The sequence below is a fragment of the Dicentrarchus labrax genome, unplaced genomic scaffold, assembly GCF_905237075.1.
Source record: "Dicentrarchus labrax unplaced genomic scaffold, dlabrax2021, whole genome shotgun sequence".
Classification (NCBI taxonomy): Eukaryota; Metazoa; Chordata; class Actinopteri; family Moronidae; genus Dicentrarchus; species Dicentrarchus labrax.
In genome coordinates, this window is record NW_026136702.1 from 9,663,034 (window position 1) to 9,682,134 (window position 19,101).

A 19,101-nucleotide genomic window follows, 5' to 3' on the forward strand; every position below is an offset into this window, starting at 1 on the left:
TCATGTATTATAAAAGCAAAGCTGAGAAAAACACTTGCACCTGAATCAAGTTAAATTCTTATATTTACAAAAAAGATACAGTGCTTTGGTGCATTTTTACATCACCCAACAGAAACTCCTTCATGTCCCCAAAATGTCAAAGGCTTGAGGACGGAGACTGACTATGCTCCCTTGGAAACACTTCTGTGGTTAAATATAAATCCTCCCAGGTTGAGGGCAAACTGGAGAAACCCAGAAACAGTTTCTGGTTGTTTTCTTTAAAATGGCTCAGGTCAGTCCAGCATTACTTGTCCCAGCTCTCCTTTCCTGAAGGATCTTATGAAATCGTAAGCCGCTGCAGTGTAGTTGGGGACAGTGACGGTAATGTTTCCTGAGGGAGATGAGGAACAAACATTTTCATTAATCTTTTAGATGGTGATCACACTGTCAAACTGGAGTAAGAGTGCACATATTTCAACAAACACTGATGTGAATTTCACCCTGCATAAAGTGGTTCAACGTGGAAAACACCGTTCTTTAGTATTCAGAATAATTCAGTGTTTCCTGGTAACACTGCAAAACTGCTGGACATCTTGTTTCCAACCTTCCATTTTATAATTTCTGTTCTCATGTTATAAAAGGTGGAGAGGAGGTGGTATGACTCACTTGGCGACACCTGAATTTATTAGTCCTCTTCTACGTTTTTCACGTATATTTTATAATCTTCGTGTATCAGAAATTCTGTCATATAAGGTCATTTTGACATCTACTGCATGTTTGTCCTGGAAGACGGATATGTCCTCTGTGGCTCTTCCTGAGGTTTCTTTCATTTTTCCCCCATTAAAATGTTTTTTGGAGAGTTTTTCGAAGGTGGAAAGATAGAGGTTGTTAAATGTTGTACAGATTGTAAAGCCCCCTGAGGCAAACTGTGATTTTTGGGCTATATACATAAAATCTGGCTTGACTTGACTTGAACAAGCCAATCTGGTCAGATATCTGGTTATAATGGCAGGCATCTTTAAATAAATGTTTTGATATTTTAGGAAACGTGCTTATTCGCTTTCTTCCCGTGAGTTAGATGAGAAGATTCATGTCATCAGGTAAATATAAAGCTAGCGTCAGCCGCTGTTTAGCTTAGCTAAAACACTAGAAACAGTGTGAAACAGCTAGCTCTGTCTAGAAGGAACAAAATTCACCTATCAGTACCTCTAAAGCTCACTAATGAACATGTTATATATTGTTTGTTTAATCTGTACAAAAATAAAAGTTTAAAAATCACGAGTTGTGGTTTTGATTCGACTATTTGTTCCTTTGTCTCAGTTCAGCGCCACATCAAGCTCCTATCAGCAATTCCAGAGGTGGAAACGTGGCTACACGAGTGTCATGTTTTATGCCCCCTCATGTTTTAATGTCTTCAGCATCTGTGATATGAAAACATCTGATTTCCACACAGTCAGAGAAAGCAAAAGTGCGCCACAGAGCGTCTCTACTGCCGAGCTGCCGACAGCGCTGTCAGCCCAAGAGTCAATCACAGTGGACGGCAGTGGAAGAGGTTGTACCACCATCTGCTTTAAAAGACGGTTATCACTGGAGCAGAGAGAATCTGAGCAGCAACAGACTGGAGTGGGGCGCCCAGTGGCTCACTGAGCTAACCAGCTGCTGGCTGTAGCTTCATATTCACCGTACAGACATGGGAGTGGTATCAATCTTTCTTTAAATCAATTTAGAGATGTAGCATTAGCATCTGTAGGATTAGCATCTTCTTACCCAGTCCAGTGATGGCTTTGACCCGTTGAGTCTTTCCAAGTTTTACAGCAATTCGTTTAAGGACATTCTGGATGTCGTCACTTGGCTCTTGGAGGTCATATTTCTCTACATAACTGCACATAAACACACACATACAGTAAACAATCACAGTAAAGGAGTGCACTCATATCTACTCAGTCAGAATTTAGGGAGAAAGTTCACACCTGAACTTTGCTGTCCTGTTCAGAGAATACAGTAAGTAGTCAGCGATAATGTCTTCACCCACTAAATGGTCCAGAATAGTTCCTGGAAAAAGAAAATATGTGTTGAGCACATTGGAAAAACCTCTTATAGGGACAAATGTGACTACAATTCCTCTGACTGCAGTACAACCAAGTGTCCACATGGTGTTTCCTGAATGAAAGAATCCTGTTCTGCTCACCACATAAAGCCAGCTTCATGCCCGTTTCAACACTCTCAATCTTTGGAGGCAAGACTCCTGGTGTGTCCAACAGATGCATTATGGGTCGCTCACACACCTGATGACAAAGACAGTTAAAAATAATGTACAGAGGTGCAATGAACCCATGAACAAAACACACACAAATTCCCTCAACACTCACCTGAATTTTAGTCAGAACCGCTTTAGTTATACCTGGCTCCCCACCTACTCGAGATGCACGACCTGTAATAAAAACATTTATTACTGAAGGTGAAAATGATCCTGAACTAGCCTAATGCATCCAACAACTACTTAATTATACATACCTTTTTTCAAATGTGTTCTTCTTACTGAGTTAATAAGAGACGACTTCCCCACGTTGGGCACTCCGATCACCATCAGGCAATAATTCCTGCTCTGAAAGATTTACATGACAAGGTTAGAGTACAGCCAATATATTGGTTTATACCTGAAATATTTTAATTGTGACAAAAATTGCCATTGTCGTCATGTGGACGTTTAAATAAAGATCAGCGGAGGAGAGAAGGGTTGTGTTACTTTATAAGGATTGTTTATATCTCTTTAAAGGTAAGACTTGTTATTTTTGTGAATATGTCTTATATCTCATGTAGCTTATTGCAGATATGTTGGCATTGGTGTATAATTTGGGAAATGAGAAACAAGAAAATATGTTTAATGCTGGTCAGAGACAGTGAGTAACAGCTGTAAAATGTCTACTGGGCTTTCATGTTTAACTTACTTTTCTCAAGTAGAAATTAACTTAAATATATTATTAAATTACCCGGAGTAAGCTTACCTCAAATCTGTTGAAGCGTGGCTGTTTCTTAATAATGTCCACAACCATTGGCACCAACTACAGGACAATAAACAGGAATAATTTTCACATTCACGCTCATAATTTCTATTTCATATTAGCTGAGGGGAAACTTCTGCAAACAGTCAAATGTTTAGTATCCAGAGAAGTTGTGCTTCACCTCTTTGATGTTGTCATCTCTCTGCTTTAAGCAGTCGGTGAAGATGACATTCCTCACGCCATTATTTTCTAGTGTCGTCAGGATTCTCTGTAGAGCGAATGTAAAGATTTTGCGTTAATGATTTTAAAATGCCGAGGATATGTAAACGCTAAAATAGCAGCAAGACTTCTCACCTGCTTGCTGGACAAATCAGCAAGGTCCATCTTGTTGAGAATTAGGAGATGAGGTTTGACATCTAGATTCTCCTGAAACACAGGGTTTCTTCCAGAGAAGGGGATGTGCTTTGTGTTAAAGAAACTCATTTTATTTCTGCAGTGAACAGCAGCATGGTCACATTAACCTGCCTGGGATTCACAGGGTCAAAATGACCCGCTGCAACCCCTGTTAAACTCCTCTTAGACTCTTTTTAATACGCTTTTTATATGCTACTACCTGGCCAAAGATGTGCAGGGTGGTGATTTTCTTTAACACAATAACTTAGAAACATTAAATATTTAAGCACAAAACTTGAATAACAGATGTTGGAAAGAGCCTCAAACTCCTAAACTGAAAATGTAAAGGGAACAAATACTGGAAATAGTTTCTTGTGGAAGACCGAACTGGAAAAATAATATGGTTAAGGAAGAATGGTGCAGTTTTGCACAGTAGCTATGTAACCACATTAATTAAGCAAATATTCACCTTTCTTATACCAATGTCTGTTGGTTTCCTGCCTGTTCTTTGTTTTTGTTTAGTCTTTTCTTTCTGTTGTTGGATATTCTTGTCATAAAACTCAAAATTATATATATATTAAAAAAAAGAAATAAGAAGGACTTATAACCACTGGAAAGCACTGCAGTTGCTCCATTCGGCAGATATTTAGTAAATATTGATATAATTCACTGATCTTCGAATAACTTTTAGAATTTATTTAAAACTTTTACGGACAAATCCTGCAAGTGTTTCCCTTATTACTGTACCAATGTGAAGATTTAATCACAGAGGTTAAAGGTTTTGGTTGTTGTTTTTTGTCTGCTGTCAGGGCTCATATTTGGTTTCTGCAAACATTATAGCACCTAAGAGTTTAATCTTTAAAAAAAACACTTTAAAGTGACTCATTTGTCAGTTTTAACTTACAGGATGCTTTTATAACTCCTCTCATTGCGTTGTGACTCTCGCTTAGATTATGTGTGGTCTATTATTCTACCTGACTGTGTTATTGTTGTGTATTTTGTACATAAATGTGCATTAATATTATTCTGGCACTACCACAGAATACAGAACTACTACTATTATTAATACTAATGCTGTGATGGCATAATCTGGATTGATTTACATATTAAATGAATAATTTATTCTGCTATATTACAACATAAATTCACTTTTTAAAATAAAGGATATTCTGGCATCGTGGATTTCTATGATGCAGTCCACACTCTTGAGGTTGGCTTTCATCTGCTTCAGTCCTACAAACAGTAAAGTACATTATTATTGTTATTATGTGACCAGTTATAACACACAGGACTGCTTACTTCTCACAAGGTATAAACATTTATATTCTGGAGGTTTAGGCTGTCACCTTTGGCCATGTGTCCGGGGAACCAATGAGCCACGTCCCGTCCACCGAAGTCGAACACGGTCCTGAACTTGCCGACATTACGGAGAGTCTGGTACAGTTTCATGGTTCAAACTAAAATATCACAGCGTCCGGCTCTCATTTGTGTTATTTAAAGATTTATTTAGACCTACCGGCTACATAACCTCTTGCTGCACTGGTGCGGTGCTACACTGTTTACATTCCGACTCGAAATCTTTGTTCCTCCTGTAAGACTTCTTCTATATGGGTTTTTTTTCTTTTTTCTCGTGTTACTGCCCTCTTCAGGGCAAACAGAACATTACTTTAACCACCCTGTATTTTTGCAGGAATATCTATGAATACCTGCCTTTATAATCAGAAAGATTTATTAGAAAAAGTAAAAGCCCTACATCAAACTAAAGTTAAAATCCCTTATAAAATGTAATCTATCCTCTACTGTTTAATGGCGGGTGGCTACCAACGTTACAGTGCTTGGCCAGTTCGAAAAAGTGCTTCAAACGTGCCTTTTTGGATGCCTGTGGTTGATAAAAAATGATAAAGTGTCCTCTAAGTTGGCCCCTCAGACTGCTTGAGTCTACCACTGCTTTTGGTTGGTACTTAAAAACTATTTATCTGCCTAATCTCTTTTAAATTTACTATTATAAATCCCTGACCCAAGATTCAATTATTTCTGCTAATCCATAATATTGCCTCAGTTGCCCTTTGTATCTCTCCTGGATATTTTTGGTCTATTCATATTACATGCTCTAATGACTCTTCTGTTGAACAACAATCACGTAACCCAGACAGATGTTTGCCTATTAAGGGCATTTGTCCCAACATCAACCTTGTTCTGTTCATAGTCAGACATATATAGTTCCTATTAAGGTGTAATACATTTCAAAATCCAGCATGAATGTGTTTCTTACTTTGCCCAAACGTTTCAAATCTTTTTCTGATAAAATGCAATTTTTGGGAAGTTTGTGTCAACTTTAGTCTTTATCATGCAATTATAATAATTTGAACAATAATTATTTCATGTTTGTCAGCCCAAACACTCTTTTTATGGCTATGTATGTTTCACCGTAACATTTAAAATTAAACAATAAATAACAAATTAGAAAGAAACAATTAGAACTTTATAAAATGTTTCATTTACTCGTTGACTTAAAACAGAACAGTTAAAATAATGTAATAATACATTTATAATCTATTAAAGATATATATGACAGTTAATTACAATCACCCATAATCAATAATTAGATTACCAACAGGGAAAGTTGAAAACTGTATGGAATTCAGTCTTAAAACAAGACAATGAAGTTACAAAATCACAATTAATTCTTGAAACTGCATTTGTTATTGAGCTGATTCGTAAACCGGAATATAACGTGTGTAATTACATTTCAAGTTCATTCCTTTTTCTTTACTAAGATATACAAACAGACCTTTAATCAGTTAATATTTAAAGCATTAATGTATTAAATGAAAATATGAACTGTATTGATCATTTGCGTATTTTGCCTTTCATAGTTGACATTATTTCAATGCACAGAAATCAGCACTGTCACAAGATCTGAAGGAAGATTTTAGGTGACTGATTTAAATAAACAGGAGGTTTACACACAGTGGCAGACTTTGGCTACACATCTGATAAATCTCTCATAGCAGCATTGTTCAGTTAAAGCTTTGACTTGTGCAGCTCAGACGGGCTGATGGAGGAGTAGTGAGAGATGAGTCGATCAGCTTCTCTCCACCCGGTGAGAAGAGCTCCATGGACCGTTGAGTAGTAGCAGGGATGAGTGGCCTCACCAGCAAACAACACCTGCAGGGGCTGAAACAAACGAGACAGTTAGAACAAAAAGAGTCTAAATCCTTAGTTAATTATGTGTGAGTTTGTATGAATGCTCGGTGCACACATTTGGATTCAAATATAAACATGTAGGTACATGTGCTTGTGATCCTTTCGTCGGCAGGGGCTCCATCATGTTCTCCAGGTCCTGCACCGAACAGCCTTTTCCAGGGTAACTGTAGGATCCGCACGTCCAGGGGTCGTGAAACCACTGTGAGCGAAGGATTCTCCTCGGTGTGATGGTCGGGTTCCCTGAACACATACAGTCATTCTACAAGTGCTGATAGAGATCATTCTAAAACGACCAGAGTTGGGGTGGTCGTCCAATACTTGTGACTTAATTAAACTCACCTGTAAACCTGCGGATGAGTTGTGTGACGTTTTGCGTGACCTCCTGTTCAGACACGGTCTCCATATACTCTGACTCGTGCCCGGCAATCCAGCCACACAGAACATGGCCATACCTGAAAGTTAAACCACACAAGACTGTTTCCCTAATCCAAAAATTTGCCCGTTATTTTCTGTTGAATGCAACATAAACAAGCTCGGCATGCATCAGCTTTTGCATGCCTAATGTGTTTGTAGTACTGACCTCTCAGTGGGCTTTAGCACAGTGAACCCAAACAGCTTCTTTATCCAGGATCTCTGTACATCTGGCACCTCGTCCAGCATGACATCCTGAAAGAGATAAAACAGTTTAGGTGTTGTGTTAGATCATTTGCTAACTCGTGGCATACACATTTCTGGGATACGTGTGGGTTGAGAATAAGACATAAAGGTTACTGATTGTTGACCTCATGCTCGATTATAATGAGGATTATTAAGAGTCACTGCATCACTTTTGTTTCTGATGGTCGAGGATGATCAGATAATTTGCTTTACATTTTACATTTAAAGTTTAATTAAGTCCAGCGTGTGTGCACGTATTTTACAGTAAATAAACACCTTTACTCATTGACTATACGTCTTACCTCATCTTCCCATAGGAGATAGATGACTTCACAGTCAGCATCCCACCATGGTGAATCAAACTCCACAAATATTTTATTGTTTGTTCCAAAACCCAGTCTCTGGACAGAGTGCAGCTTGTGTAGCGGGAGAGGAGGACGGAACAGGGCTGAATGGTGCTTCTTTAGGTATCCTGATGAAACAGATCAAACCAGAACAAGTTAGGTTATACCAAATATCATATTTTAGTACCACATGAAAAAAAATCAAATGTTCTGGTAATAAAATAATATCAACCTTTATTTGTATAACATTTTTAACAAGAAAGTTAATGTACAAAATTAGAGCGATATTATGCTTCATACTGTAGTTTTAGTCGTTCAAATTGAAATATAGAAAAGAAAATGTTTAAAAGTATCTTCTATAAGTAGAGAATCCACACATGTTTTCACTTATTTTGCCTGGTTAGACATCTGACTGACCTGTCTATTAGTTTTATATTCGCTGGAAGAAATTACATCTTTACGTTGGGCCATAAAGTTTGGTGAGCTCATGTAATTCCAGCATAGACTCACCAAACTTCAAGGTGAGCCGAAGTCTAATTAGCCCAAATAAGTGAAAACAGCAGTGTGGGTGTGCAGATAAAGAAACTGCTATCTGAGTCATGTCTATTGTGTTCTCCATGTGCGTGCTGTGAAGAGTTTCATAAAAGTTAGAGCTTGTTTGTCGTAGCACAACCTCAACATTTCACACACTGAGATGGAAAATATTCTACCTAGAGGAACTGTGACAATAACATGATCCGCAGCGATCCTTTCCCCAGCATCGCATTCAATGATCACAGGGTTTTGTTTCTTCTCTGTGTTGTTCCAGTGGACGCAGTGCACAGGCTGATTGTAGGTCACTAAACCAGTGGGGAGCTCCGACATCAAGTTTTTGATTAGACCTTCATAGCCACTGCACGAGAAAGAAAATGTCTTCGTCAACAACACATACACATACTGTTTACACGCACATGTGCTGTAACAATCAGTTAATTTACAGACTGGATAATGTACTTTGGTACTGTATGTATCAGGTAAACTGAACAGCTGCAAGGTACACTAAGATTTGTTTCTTCACCTTTTTCTTATGTCACTATAAAAGGTATCCTTTGTTCGCCGGTCTGACAAGCAAATGCAAGACACCACTTTTACTTATTAATAAACATGTAAATGTAGGAAATAATGACTTAATGAATTTGATTACATAAGTAACTGTAAGTTGCTGCACTGTACGTATGCAGTGTTGGGGTACGAACCCTGGGAATGTACAGTCCAGTCCAGGTAGAGTCTCATAGAGGCCAAAGGCCCCCAGGCCCACCTCATCCATGCTGTGAGACCCATTAACACAGCACTCCACCTTCAACATGTTAGTGATCGCACACAGTCGCAGAGACCTGGTGGTTGCATCAGTTTCTTTCCACTTCTCTGCTGCTCGTTGATGCATCTGTGCCAGACAGCAACACCAAGAAAGTCTTGATTTTTCTTGCCAATCCTGGCTGGCAGCTGATCTCAGATACTGGTATCTAACTAATAATTAATTTAATTACTAAAAGAAATGTACCTCTGACCGTATGAAGTCTCCCACGCTGGCACAGGGTTCTCCTCCTTGACTCTGAAATTCTGAACTTTCAATCAGCAGCTCAGCAAACATCTCCTTAGCAGGATTCATGTCCTCGGCATTCAGCTTCTGACCTGCACACGTTACATAACCCACAGCATGCTCATTAAAAAAATACAGCAAATATAGCACTTATATCACTTCAGTCACGCACTCTTGTAAGTAATAAATAATCCAACTAAAAACTGGTTACATATTCCAATAAATGCAATAATACAAAAGCACTTGCAACCGTATCTGTAACTCATTTTAGTTTTGTATATTCGGTTCAAATGCTGGTTTCATTCTGGCCTTTCCAGTTTTACTTTAAACAAGCATTGTGTTAGTGCCTGAGGATTTCTACAAAGTACACACCTACAATATCCCCTTCACTTGTTTGTGACTTGTGTATCAGACTGCAGTAAAAACTTAAGTCTTATCTGAAATCAACCCAATCTGTGCAGCCGCCACGATGTTATAAGATGGCAAATAACATCTGCTTCTCCTCTCTATTTAAATGAGAGTGTAACCAAAATACAGTAATTTATTTAGCCTGAAAATCCAACAGAAATCACTCTTTTATTTTGGAGGTATAATCATCTTTTACGTCCAGTATAGAGAGTAATAGGGCCGAACCATATGAGGTACAATAGGGCACTCTGTGGTACACTTTCATATTATATTCATACTATTTTGAGCTATCTGAGAAATCGGTCTTAAAATAGTTGACCTGAACTGGTGTAGTAGTTGGGAACCCAGGGGGGATGTCCTCCAACGTCCATGGCTTGGTTCTCCGGGGTGAGGGACTCTGGATCCAGGAGCCCGTACTTGCGGGCCAGACAGAACACTGGGTTCTCTTCGCAAGGTCCGTGGATCCAGTTTGCTCCGATCTCAACAATATTATCACCTACAGATGAAAGATATTGCACAGTTGCAGAAAATAATTTACAGGAGACATGTAAATAAAAACTCAATCTGTAATCTTACATCATGTTTTAGGGTGGAACCCCATTTCTCAAAGGTTAAATAGTTAATAAGCAGCTGTCAGTAACACACAAAGGTTGGGAGGAGCACTTAAAAAAGGTAATCTGATACATTTACTAATTACCTGTTAATAAATACAGTCAGCAACCTAATCTAAGTATCACAATATTAAAGTAACATACATTTTGGATTACCCCAACACCAAATAAGCACATAAAGAAGAGAAACAAGAGAAAAGAAATATCAATAAGATGAATGTTTATTGTATTTTAGACAACAGAACAGAAAAGAAAAGAAACTTCTTAAATAAACTGAGCATCAAAAATGTGTTTAAGTGTATTTTTAAAAGATAAACTTGCTCAGGCAGTAGCTTATAGACCATTTTCATGAAGGCATAACTTGCTTACTATCCTAAAATACTTTTGTATCCGGATTACATAACTCTCTTACATGTAATCAGTTACTCCCCAGGCCTGATAACACATACTATATAAAACCCAGCTGTCTCTCTCAGCCCTGCTCTATGGACCAGAGGGAGACATAAACACTGAGAGATAACGGACTTCCTGTTAGGGACCTACAACCTGAGGCTGCCCAGGAAACATTTATTTTCTCTTATTTGCTAAAAATAAATAAAAAATATGCTGGCAAAGTTGTAAGAAGTCGGTCGCTTACCCAGTTTGCCTGTTTTTATTCGTCCTCCGCTTCGTGCAGTCGCTTCAAGTATCCTCACATGCTGAAATCCGGCGTTAAGGAGCCTGTGTGCGGCTGCTACACCCGATATCCCGGATCCTATTATCACTATATTAGCGCTCACACTCTTAGCCATAGCTGGGTTAAACTGTAGGTGGTTTACTACACTAATATCTAGCAGTACTACTGACTACTGCGCAATCCTACTACCTCTGGAGGACAGAGGTTTGAGGAGGGAATAATGTTTTCCGGTCAAGAGTTTCAAAATAAAAGTCGATTGTTGGAGGCTGGCACCGTTATATGTTGTTGTGAATGCGTCAGGACACAGTTGAAAGGTCACAGGATGTTATGTTCAGCCCATAGACAATCTGACCCCTCACCTCAGATGGCATTAGTTATATTACCTTTTTTTAAAAATCACTCATACAAGAGCATGTCAAGCCTAAGTCATTATTTTGTAAATACAGTCGATATTTGAATTTTTGCTTTAGCTGTTTCATGATTTCATGAGTTTCTTTTATAGTTGCTGTGAATAAAAACGCTGCAAAATAGGCCTCTTGGGTGACCCTGAGGTAGATAAAACATGATAAAATGCCGTCTATAGTGGCTCAGTGTGCATGAAAACCCCTCTAGGTTGCCATTGTGGTGGAGGAATCCCGATGCGGTGCCATATTGGTTGCCCCACATGCTAGAAAATGAGTTGGCCTCTAAATGGTTAAATAGTTTATGGTTCCCTGTGGGTTTTTTATTACAGAGTTGTAGGCCAAGTAGTTACACATTAAATCTGAGTCACATAATAAAACATTTTTTATCTCAACCGGGGTTTGGAACTGTTTCACCCTTAGATATGCTGTCAATGGTTTCAACATAAATGCATCAGAGCTTCCTACGAGCTGGTGCCCCATGCAGCTACTAGCACCTGTCGATCAGAGAGCCCACCCCTCATGGCAACATTATACTGCGTACACTGTACAACTGTGTCCATATTCATGTTAAAACCCAAGTTCACCAAATGTTCATTAGTTACATGGTCCCTCTATGTGCTGTATATACACTATTTATATGTTGGAATACTACTTGGCCCAAAACCTGCTGTGTGGTAATTTAGTGAAACACATTAAGTCAGGAATATGTAACCTGTAAGCAGGGGCCTTCTTCAAACAGGGTCCGTTGACACAGGGTCTCAAGATGAGATATTAGAGCAGAGCTCTTATCATGTCAGTTGATATTGTGCTTCATCATTCTTGCTACCAAACAAATGTTCAATCAATATTACATACAGTAAGCCTGTCAGCTGCCCTCGGGGCCAGGTTGACACTTTTATTGCCCCCTATTTACTTGACCCCAGGGCACTTTCTGCAATACAAACAAGAAAGATCATGCCGCTGCTGTCAGGTTTCACTTGGAAGAACACAAAGGACAACATGCAAAGCTGTTAGCCTTTCACCTGATAGAATGACTGCATGGAATCAGTCAAACAATATGTACCCTTACAATACCACGAATAGGTATGCTTACACCTGCAAATAAATCAATACAAATGTTTACTTTCACTTCTTAACAGTGATTCTTGTCTGTTCACTTATCCAGCAAACACTATTAACATGACAAATAAACACAAACAGAACAGAAGATCTTTCAAGTCAGGCGAGGGGACCCAGACTCATCTTCTCTGGGTTTGCCTGAAAGTTTAATATCCTCTACTAAAATGTCCGTTATCTCCTTCCAGAGGTGATTGAACACATTTTGCGCAGCTTCCTCTTTGAGCCTCAAAAGGCTTTATATGTTTTTCAGATGCTTTTTGAAGTAATGCCCAAGAGACGTATAAAATCAGTGCAGTTCTTCTTTGAAATCCATTGGATGAAAAGTACGAACTTCGTAAATTTGGGTGTAAAAACATTAAATGTCTCTATGCATCCAGCCTTTTTTTTATTGGCTGATGCAGGAGTAGTGAGAGATGAGTCGATCAGCTTCTCTCCACCCGGTGAGAAGAGCTCCATGGACCGTTGAGTAGAAGCAGGGATGAGTGGCCTCTCCAGCAAACAACACCTGCAGGGGCTGAAACACACAAAACAAGTCAGAACTGAGACACATTTTGGTCAAAGTCCTATTTTGCTAATTGATAATGTATTTGTACTCTGTATACAAACGTGTGTCTTTGTGTTAATAAAATATATTAATGTGTGTACCTGTGAGTGAGATCCCTTCGTAGGCAGCGGCTCCATCATATTCTCCAGGTCCTGGGCTGAACAGCCTATTGCTGGATGAGAGTACGATCCACACGTCCAGGGGTCATGAAACCACTGTGAGCGCAGGATTCTCCTCGGTGTGATGGTAGCGTTTCCTAAACACAAATGACCAAGACTCAGAAACATTTTTAAAATCTCTTGTATTAGCTCCCCCACAAGTTCTGGACAGTGAGGTAGTGATAAAAGGCATTTCACCAGAACTAATGAGAATTAATTCAGGCCAACTTAAAGGTAGGTTGGATTTAGTGGCACATCACTCCACCCTCCCTTTCCAATTAACATTAACAATGTTATGGATCAATTGTCAAAACAGTAAACTGATTAACAACAGATTACATAAATTACATTATTTATGTACACAGTCTTAAGATCCTCTACCAAGAATAAAGCAACCTTACTGACACCTCTTTATCAGGGCCCAAGCTTTTTCAACAAGACACTTCCTTCAACCCTCAAGGCTGTTAATGCTCACTTACATTGAGTCGAAATATGTACAGTTTGGCCAGAAGGTGGCACCAAAGGAAAGGCCACCACTTGTGTCAACATCTTCAACTGGGATGCTTGTATTTCTCTGAATTACACTTTTGAGTATTAGAAGTACTATTAAATATTAAAAACACTTTTCTAATTGTTTTCTTCAAATATAATTTTGTTAATAGACTTTTTTTCCTTATTTCTCTCACATCTTTATGTGATATGCTGCATTTGCTGTCGTTCATTGTGACTGTCTTCCCCTTTGCAAAGCAGTTTGCAATTCTACTTTATGAAAAAATAAAACAGTAATAAACAATAAAGTATTACTGTCCAGTTTCATCCAGTTTCAGGACGGTTACAGGTTGCGACTCACCTGTGAATGTGCGGATTAGCTCTGTGATGGAATCTCTGACCTCCTGCTCAGGGAGCGTCTCCATATACTCTGACTCGTGCCCAGTAATCCAGCCACAGAGAACGTGGCTACACCTGAGAGTTTGAGCACAATTAGCAAGAGGAGTCACGTGGCTGCATGGCTCTCTGAATCTATCCATAGAAGATTTATATAGAGAAGAAAGAGCAACTGTCACTGATCAGGTATCCAACACATTCCTGACCTTTCAGAGGGTTTTAGCACAGTGAATGTTGACATCTTCCTTATCCAGGATTTGCTGATGTCTGACACGTGGTCCAAAATGTCCTCCTGAAGACACAAAGGGTTGTAAAACCAACAATTAATGTGTGCAAGTATGTATTTATAGGGTTTGTAAATGTGATCTGTGGTCCATGGCTGCACTACAGACCTCATCTCTCCACACCAGGTAGATGACGTCACAGTCTGCATCCCACCACGGGGAATCAAACTCTACATATATTTTGTTGCACGTTCCAAATCCTAGTTTGTGGATGGACTGGAGCTTGTGTGTCGGGAGAGGAGGACAGAACAGGGTTGAATGGTGCTTCTTAAGGTACCCTGATAATAAGAAAAAAGTTCATGCTTACACGCTGTTTAACCATCAGAGATCTTGCCATACAATGTATACTGACATAACTCTTTCTATAATTACTTATATTATATCAGGCCACGACTGTTTTTCATTGATTTGTCAGATATTGCTTGACCAATCTTACAGAAAACTAAAAATTATATAACTTATATTGATATTACAATATAAAATTGATAAACCATAACAAGAGGATCCATATTGATCATTCTATTTCATGCACTGAGATGAATATAATACAGGATGTGTGCAGAAGTCTACCTAGAGGCACTGTGACAATAACATGATCAGCAGCAATCCTCTCCCCACCATCGCATTCAACAATCACAGTGTTCACTCCGTTCTTGGTGTTGTTCCAGTGGACGCAGCTCACAGGCCGATTGTAAGTCACTAAATCAGCGGGGAGCTCAGACATCAAGTTCTTGATTAGGCCTTCAAAGCCACTGCAAGAAAACAGTATAAATGAAAAGTTACCTGTATGCACATTCCTAACCCTCTGATCTCAACCAAAATATTATACAACATTAAAGTTGTTTTGTGGTGTAATCCACCTAATTTATTGTCTAAATTACTGCCAATTAATTTTCTGTCTATTTGACTTATCTATTAATCAACTAATCATTTCTGTTCTGCTTATTTATAGCATGAACGCTGCCACCTGACGAGGTGGTGAGTGCATTGACCCGTCTCAGGTGCATCGTCAGAGTAAACCAACAGCAAAGAGGGTTGAGTATATTCCCTCATTTAGTCTGATAAATACCCTTTATTTGGTATGTATGAACATGTTTATGAGGCTCTGTAGTCATTCAGCTATGAGACACTGAATGTGGTCAGCATTGGTACTGCGTGTTTGGTTTTTTAATTTCTTGTCCTGATGACTTATATGTCTCTGTGTTGGGATTGCTGATGTTGTGCACCCTAGTGGGAATCTTGCATTGTTCTTCTGTTGTATGTTTTAGGGTGATTGTTGTTCTTGGGTTTAGTTTTTTAGTTTTTCATATTTCATGTTTTATCTTGACTGTTCTTACAAAGAGTAAGCTTTTGATTTACTACTTGGCTACTGATGAAAATGAGCATTTAACTATGTGCTACAATAAATGTATTGTGCATTGTCCCTGCTAAATAAACATAAAATTTAAAAAAGTAAATAAAAAATGATGGCGTACAAACCATGGGAATGTGCAGTCCAGGCCACTTAGACCCTTGTACATACAAAACCCCACCAGGTCTATCTCATCCATGGAGTGAGCTGCACTGGCACAACACTCCTCCTTCAACTTGGCACTGACGGCACACAGTAGCAGCTTCCTGGTGGATTTATCCTTATCCTTCCACCTCTCTGCTGCTCGCTGACGTGCCTGCACACACAGTAACCAAACAACACACACACACACACACACACACACACACACACACACACACACAGAGAGAGAGCACTAATGCAGATGTCTGGTTTCTACAGGCTTCAGTTTATCCTCAAGAGCTTCTCAGATCTCAGACCAGAAAAAATAACTTTGGTCACTGAAAGACAACGTACCTCTGATCGTATGAAATGTCCAACGCTGGCCCAGGGTGTTTCTTCTTGATTCTTAAATTGTGAAGTATCATTCAATAGCTCATTAAACATCTCCAGAGCAGGACTCATGTGTTCAGTGCTCAGCCTCTGGCCTGCACATGACCCACAGAAAATAAAACATTTATTACAACAATGTTTTTCAATAGCCAGACAACTGGACACATTATGTTTGTCATTGTATGGGATAATGCAAATGCACATGGCTTGAAATAGGAAGAAAGGTGTGTTAAAACAGGCTGGTGACATGTTGAATTTTTACTTCTGGTGACCTGAACTGCTGAACCAGTTGGGAACCCAGGGAAGACGTTCATCGATGTCCATGGCCTGGTTCTCTGCGGTGAGGGCCTTTGGATCCAGGAGCCCGTAGTCACGAGCCAGACAAAACAGTGGGTTCTCCTCAGATGGACCATGGATATAACTTGCACCTATCTCCGCAATGTTGTTACCTGTAGAGGAAAACCAGGACTATGTGGTTACACAGTTACATTTACAACTAACATTCAACATGTATCGCACTGTCAAATGTCAGGTGCATGATATTTTGTGGTGTATCTGTAGCACTCAGTTGATGAAGAGGAGGTTTGCCAACAGGTGATGCAATTCACAACATAAAATAAATGTGTACTGTTTCAGTTTACTCATCCTTAAAGGCAATTTGTTTTCTTAGAAAAAATAAAACTGTTGGCCTGTTGATTGTTTCAAGCTTTCAGATTGGTCAGCTGATTTCTGCTTTTCTGGCAGCATTAAGAAGTCTTTACACATCATAGGGAAATAAAATATAATAGAGTGTGAATAAAGAAAATATGGAATATGAAAAATCCAAAGAAATTGTTTTGTTTCATGGAAAAAATATGAGGGTGGTAGTGATGGGAGGGGACTTAATGTGCCAGTTATCCCCTCCATTGTAACACAGTGGAGTCAGTCATCTCCCTTGCAAATACCTCAACATCAGTATGGCTAAAATGATTTGCTAAAAACCGACTGACAGAGAAGGCTGCACATATAGTCGCTCACCCAGTCTGCCTGTTTTTATTCGTCCTCCGCTTCGTGCAGTCGCCTCTACTATCCGCACATGATGAAATCCAGATTTAACAAGTCTGTGTGCCGCTGCGACACCTGATATCCCGCATCCGATTACAACTATCTGTGGGTCTGCAGACATACTCGCTTCACATTCAACAAATAGCCTAGTATTTCCCAAACTCGTTTAAAGTTCACTTCCGGACTTGAGCAGAAGAATCGATAAAGCTGCGTCGCTGTGAGCTCGTATGGACACAGTACTGTATTCTCTACCGCTACACATATCATTCATAGGATATGAATCCCGTACTAAACCTGTACGGACTTCACTTCGTGCGCACTGTGACCTCCGCCAGCCGTTCTCCAAGTTGTTATTTTACGCATTTTGATGAATCTTTTCCCTAAATCAGGTCCTGGTGAAGGAGCAGTCCCGTGACCAGAGGAAGACAATCTTGCCAGGCAGCTGGACTCGCGAGATAACCTCTGGGACGGTCATTTTAAAGTGTTCATTACTCATATAGTGTTCATTAATCATTCAAATGGACAATGGACAATGGGAATATCGTCCTACATAAGCTATTTATATTTGATCTATTAATTTATTATTTTATTTATATTCTTGGACGAAATTCAAGGGAGGAATCGATTAAGTTAAACTAATTGTGTGATCATGATGCTTATGCAAGATGCAATGTGTGTTTTTTAGATTTCCACATACAGTGCATTACCCTTTAATTACCCTTTTTTTTTTTTTTTTTTTTTTACAAAATACTTAACATAATATTGTAAATCTACACGATAAACTGTCCTGTATATGGTGCCCTTTGTAGTGGAGAAAGTACATCTGCCCAAAATTTGTAGAAAAGGGTTTGGAACAGTTAGACCATAAATACATCACAACTTGATGCCCCACCACATGCAGCTGTTGCCCTTAGTATTTACTCAGGCAGCCTGAGTCCGCCACTGCTCCCAGTGTCTGTCTGAGAACCAACCAGTGGTTCAGTTCAGCCCAGCCAGATGGTTGCTGGATAAAAGCTCAGACCTGCACTCGCCATCATTGAAGTCAACAGTGTCAGTATATAAACAGCTGATAGGGCTTCTCACAGGGGGTGTATGTCAGATGTGACCAATGGACGAGGTTCCTCATTCATTCCTTACTGTAAAGCATCATACAGTATTCAGTGGAATAAACTAATCTTTTCTTAAAGTAAATATATTTGTTTGATTAATTAAGTTAATTCAACTTAAAATGTCTTAATCACTCAACTTCCGAACTTAGAAGGAGTTGTTCTACCTTGAAGTATTTTTACCTGGAATAATGAGTTGAATTAATGTACTACTGAGAGTTCACTGAGCTCGTTAAATTAAGTCTCTAAAGACACATGACTGGCATGTATGCAGACTTCCCTGCATGCATTATTTGATGGTTAAAAGTGTCTAGAGGCCTCTCCTGGTTGCTTCTTTTCCCAATAATGAAAACAATATTAACCACGATGAAGGTTACCCCCTCATATTATAAAGAAGTCGACTTATAAATAGAGCGGAATACACAGTGGGTTCATGGATTGCCCCTGGAGACTGTTGAAGTCTTATTGCCTGAAGATGAAAGCTGTCTTTAAAACAAATGGTCTGCATCTTGATGCTATGATATGGTTTGTCCGAAGGCAGTAGTTTTTGTAGACATACCAGATTTCTTAAGGCATCTTAGAAAAAAACAGCCTTTGTTGTGCTCTTTCCAGTATATGCAGTCAAAGTTATCAGACAATTTCAGATTTTTAAGTTCATTTAAGTTTGTGGCCTCTCTTTTAAGAATTTGCATCAGACAGCTGGTTTAGTTTGGCAACCTTATTCACAATGGCACAATGGTGTTCAATGCTGAGCTAATAGTCTATGAACAATATAGTCAATAATCAGACTGAGGTGAGTCAAGTGAGTGTGTTTTGGGG

At 39.2% G+C, this 19,101-nt stretch overlaps 2 protein-coding genes across 2 annotated transcripts; both read right to left on the bottom strand.

Annotated features, from left to right (window-relative positions):
* Positions 1–45: 45 nt before the first annotated feature.
* On the bottom strand, positions 46–4,950 carry mtg1 (mitochondrial ribosome-associated GTPase 1). Its single transcript, XM_051417410.1, has 11 exons — positions 4,721–4,950; positions 4,541–4,607; positions 3,336–3,438; positions 3,163–3,249; positions 2,985–3,041; positions 2,494–2,584; positions 2,349–2,410; positions 2,168–2,264; positions 1,950–2,031; positions 1,747–1,859; positions 46–370 (listed from the first exon to the last, which is right to left on the bottom strand). The coding sequence occupies exons 1-11, from the start codon at positions 4,821–4,823 to the stop codon at positions 273–275; spliced, it is 960 nt and encodes a 319-aa protein (XP_051273370.1). The 5' UTR covers positions 4,824–4,950; the 3' UTR covers positions 46–272.
* Positions 4,951–5,852: 902 nt separating this feature from the next.
* On the bottom strand, positions 5,853–17,611 carry paox (polyamine oxidase). The gene is made up of 20 exons (XM_051429317.1): positions 17,150–17,611; positions 16,405–16,581; positions 16,097–16,227; positions 15,730–15,917; positions 14,821–15,002; positions 14,359–14,528; positions 14,173–14,258; positions 13,932–14,044; positions 13,025–13,179; positions 12,768–12,893; positions 10,818–11,025; positions 9,889–10,065; positions 9,123–9,253; positions 8,818–9,005; positions 8,293–8,474; positions 7,541–7,710; positions 7,162–7,247; positions 6,921–7,033; positions 6,667–6,821; positions 5,853–6,551 (listed from the first exon to the last, which is right to left on the bottom strand). The coding sequence occupies exons 1-20, from the start codon at positions 17,295–17,297 to the stop codon at positions 6,399–6,401; spliced, it is 3,039 nt and encodes a 1,012-aa protein (XP_051285277.1). The 5' UTR covers positions 17,298–17,611; the 3' UTR covers positions 5,853–6,398.
* Positions 17,612–19,101: the final 1,490 nt, after the last annotated feature.

Bases quoted from the DNA above. Each gene is read 5' to 3' on its own strand.
- mtg1 (XM_051417410.1), bottom strand. From the start codon at position 4,823: ATGAAACTGTACCAGACTCTCCGTAATGTCGGCAAGTTCAGGACCGTG. The intron at 3,439-4,540 runs ATCCTTTATTTT...CACAAAGCACAT, and splicing joins GAAATCCACGATGCCAGAAT to CCCCTTCTCTGGAAGAAACC. The intron at 3,250-3,335 runs GTGAGAAGTCTT...TTCGCTCTACAG, and splicing joins CTGATTTGTCCAGCAAGCAG to AGAATCCTGACGACACTAGA.
- paox (XM_051429317.1), bottom strand. From the start codon at position 17,297: ATGTCTGCAGACCCACAGATAGTTGTAATCGGATGCGGGATATCAGGT. The intron at 12,894-13,024 runs GTACACACATTA...TGTGTGTTTCAG, and splicing joins CGAAGGGATCTCACTCACAG to CCCCTGCAGGTGTTGTTTGC. The intron at 6,552-6,666 runs GTACCTACATGT...CGTTTGTTTCAG, and splicing joins CGAAAGGATCACAAGCACAT to CCCCTGCAGGTGTTGTTTGC.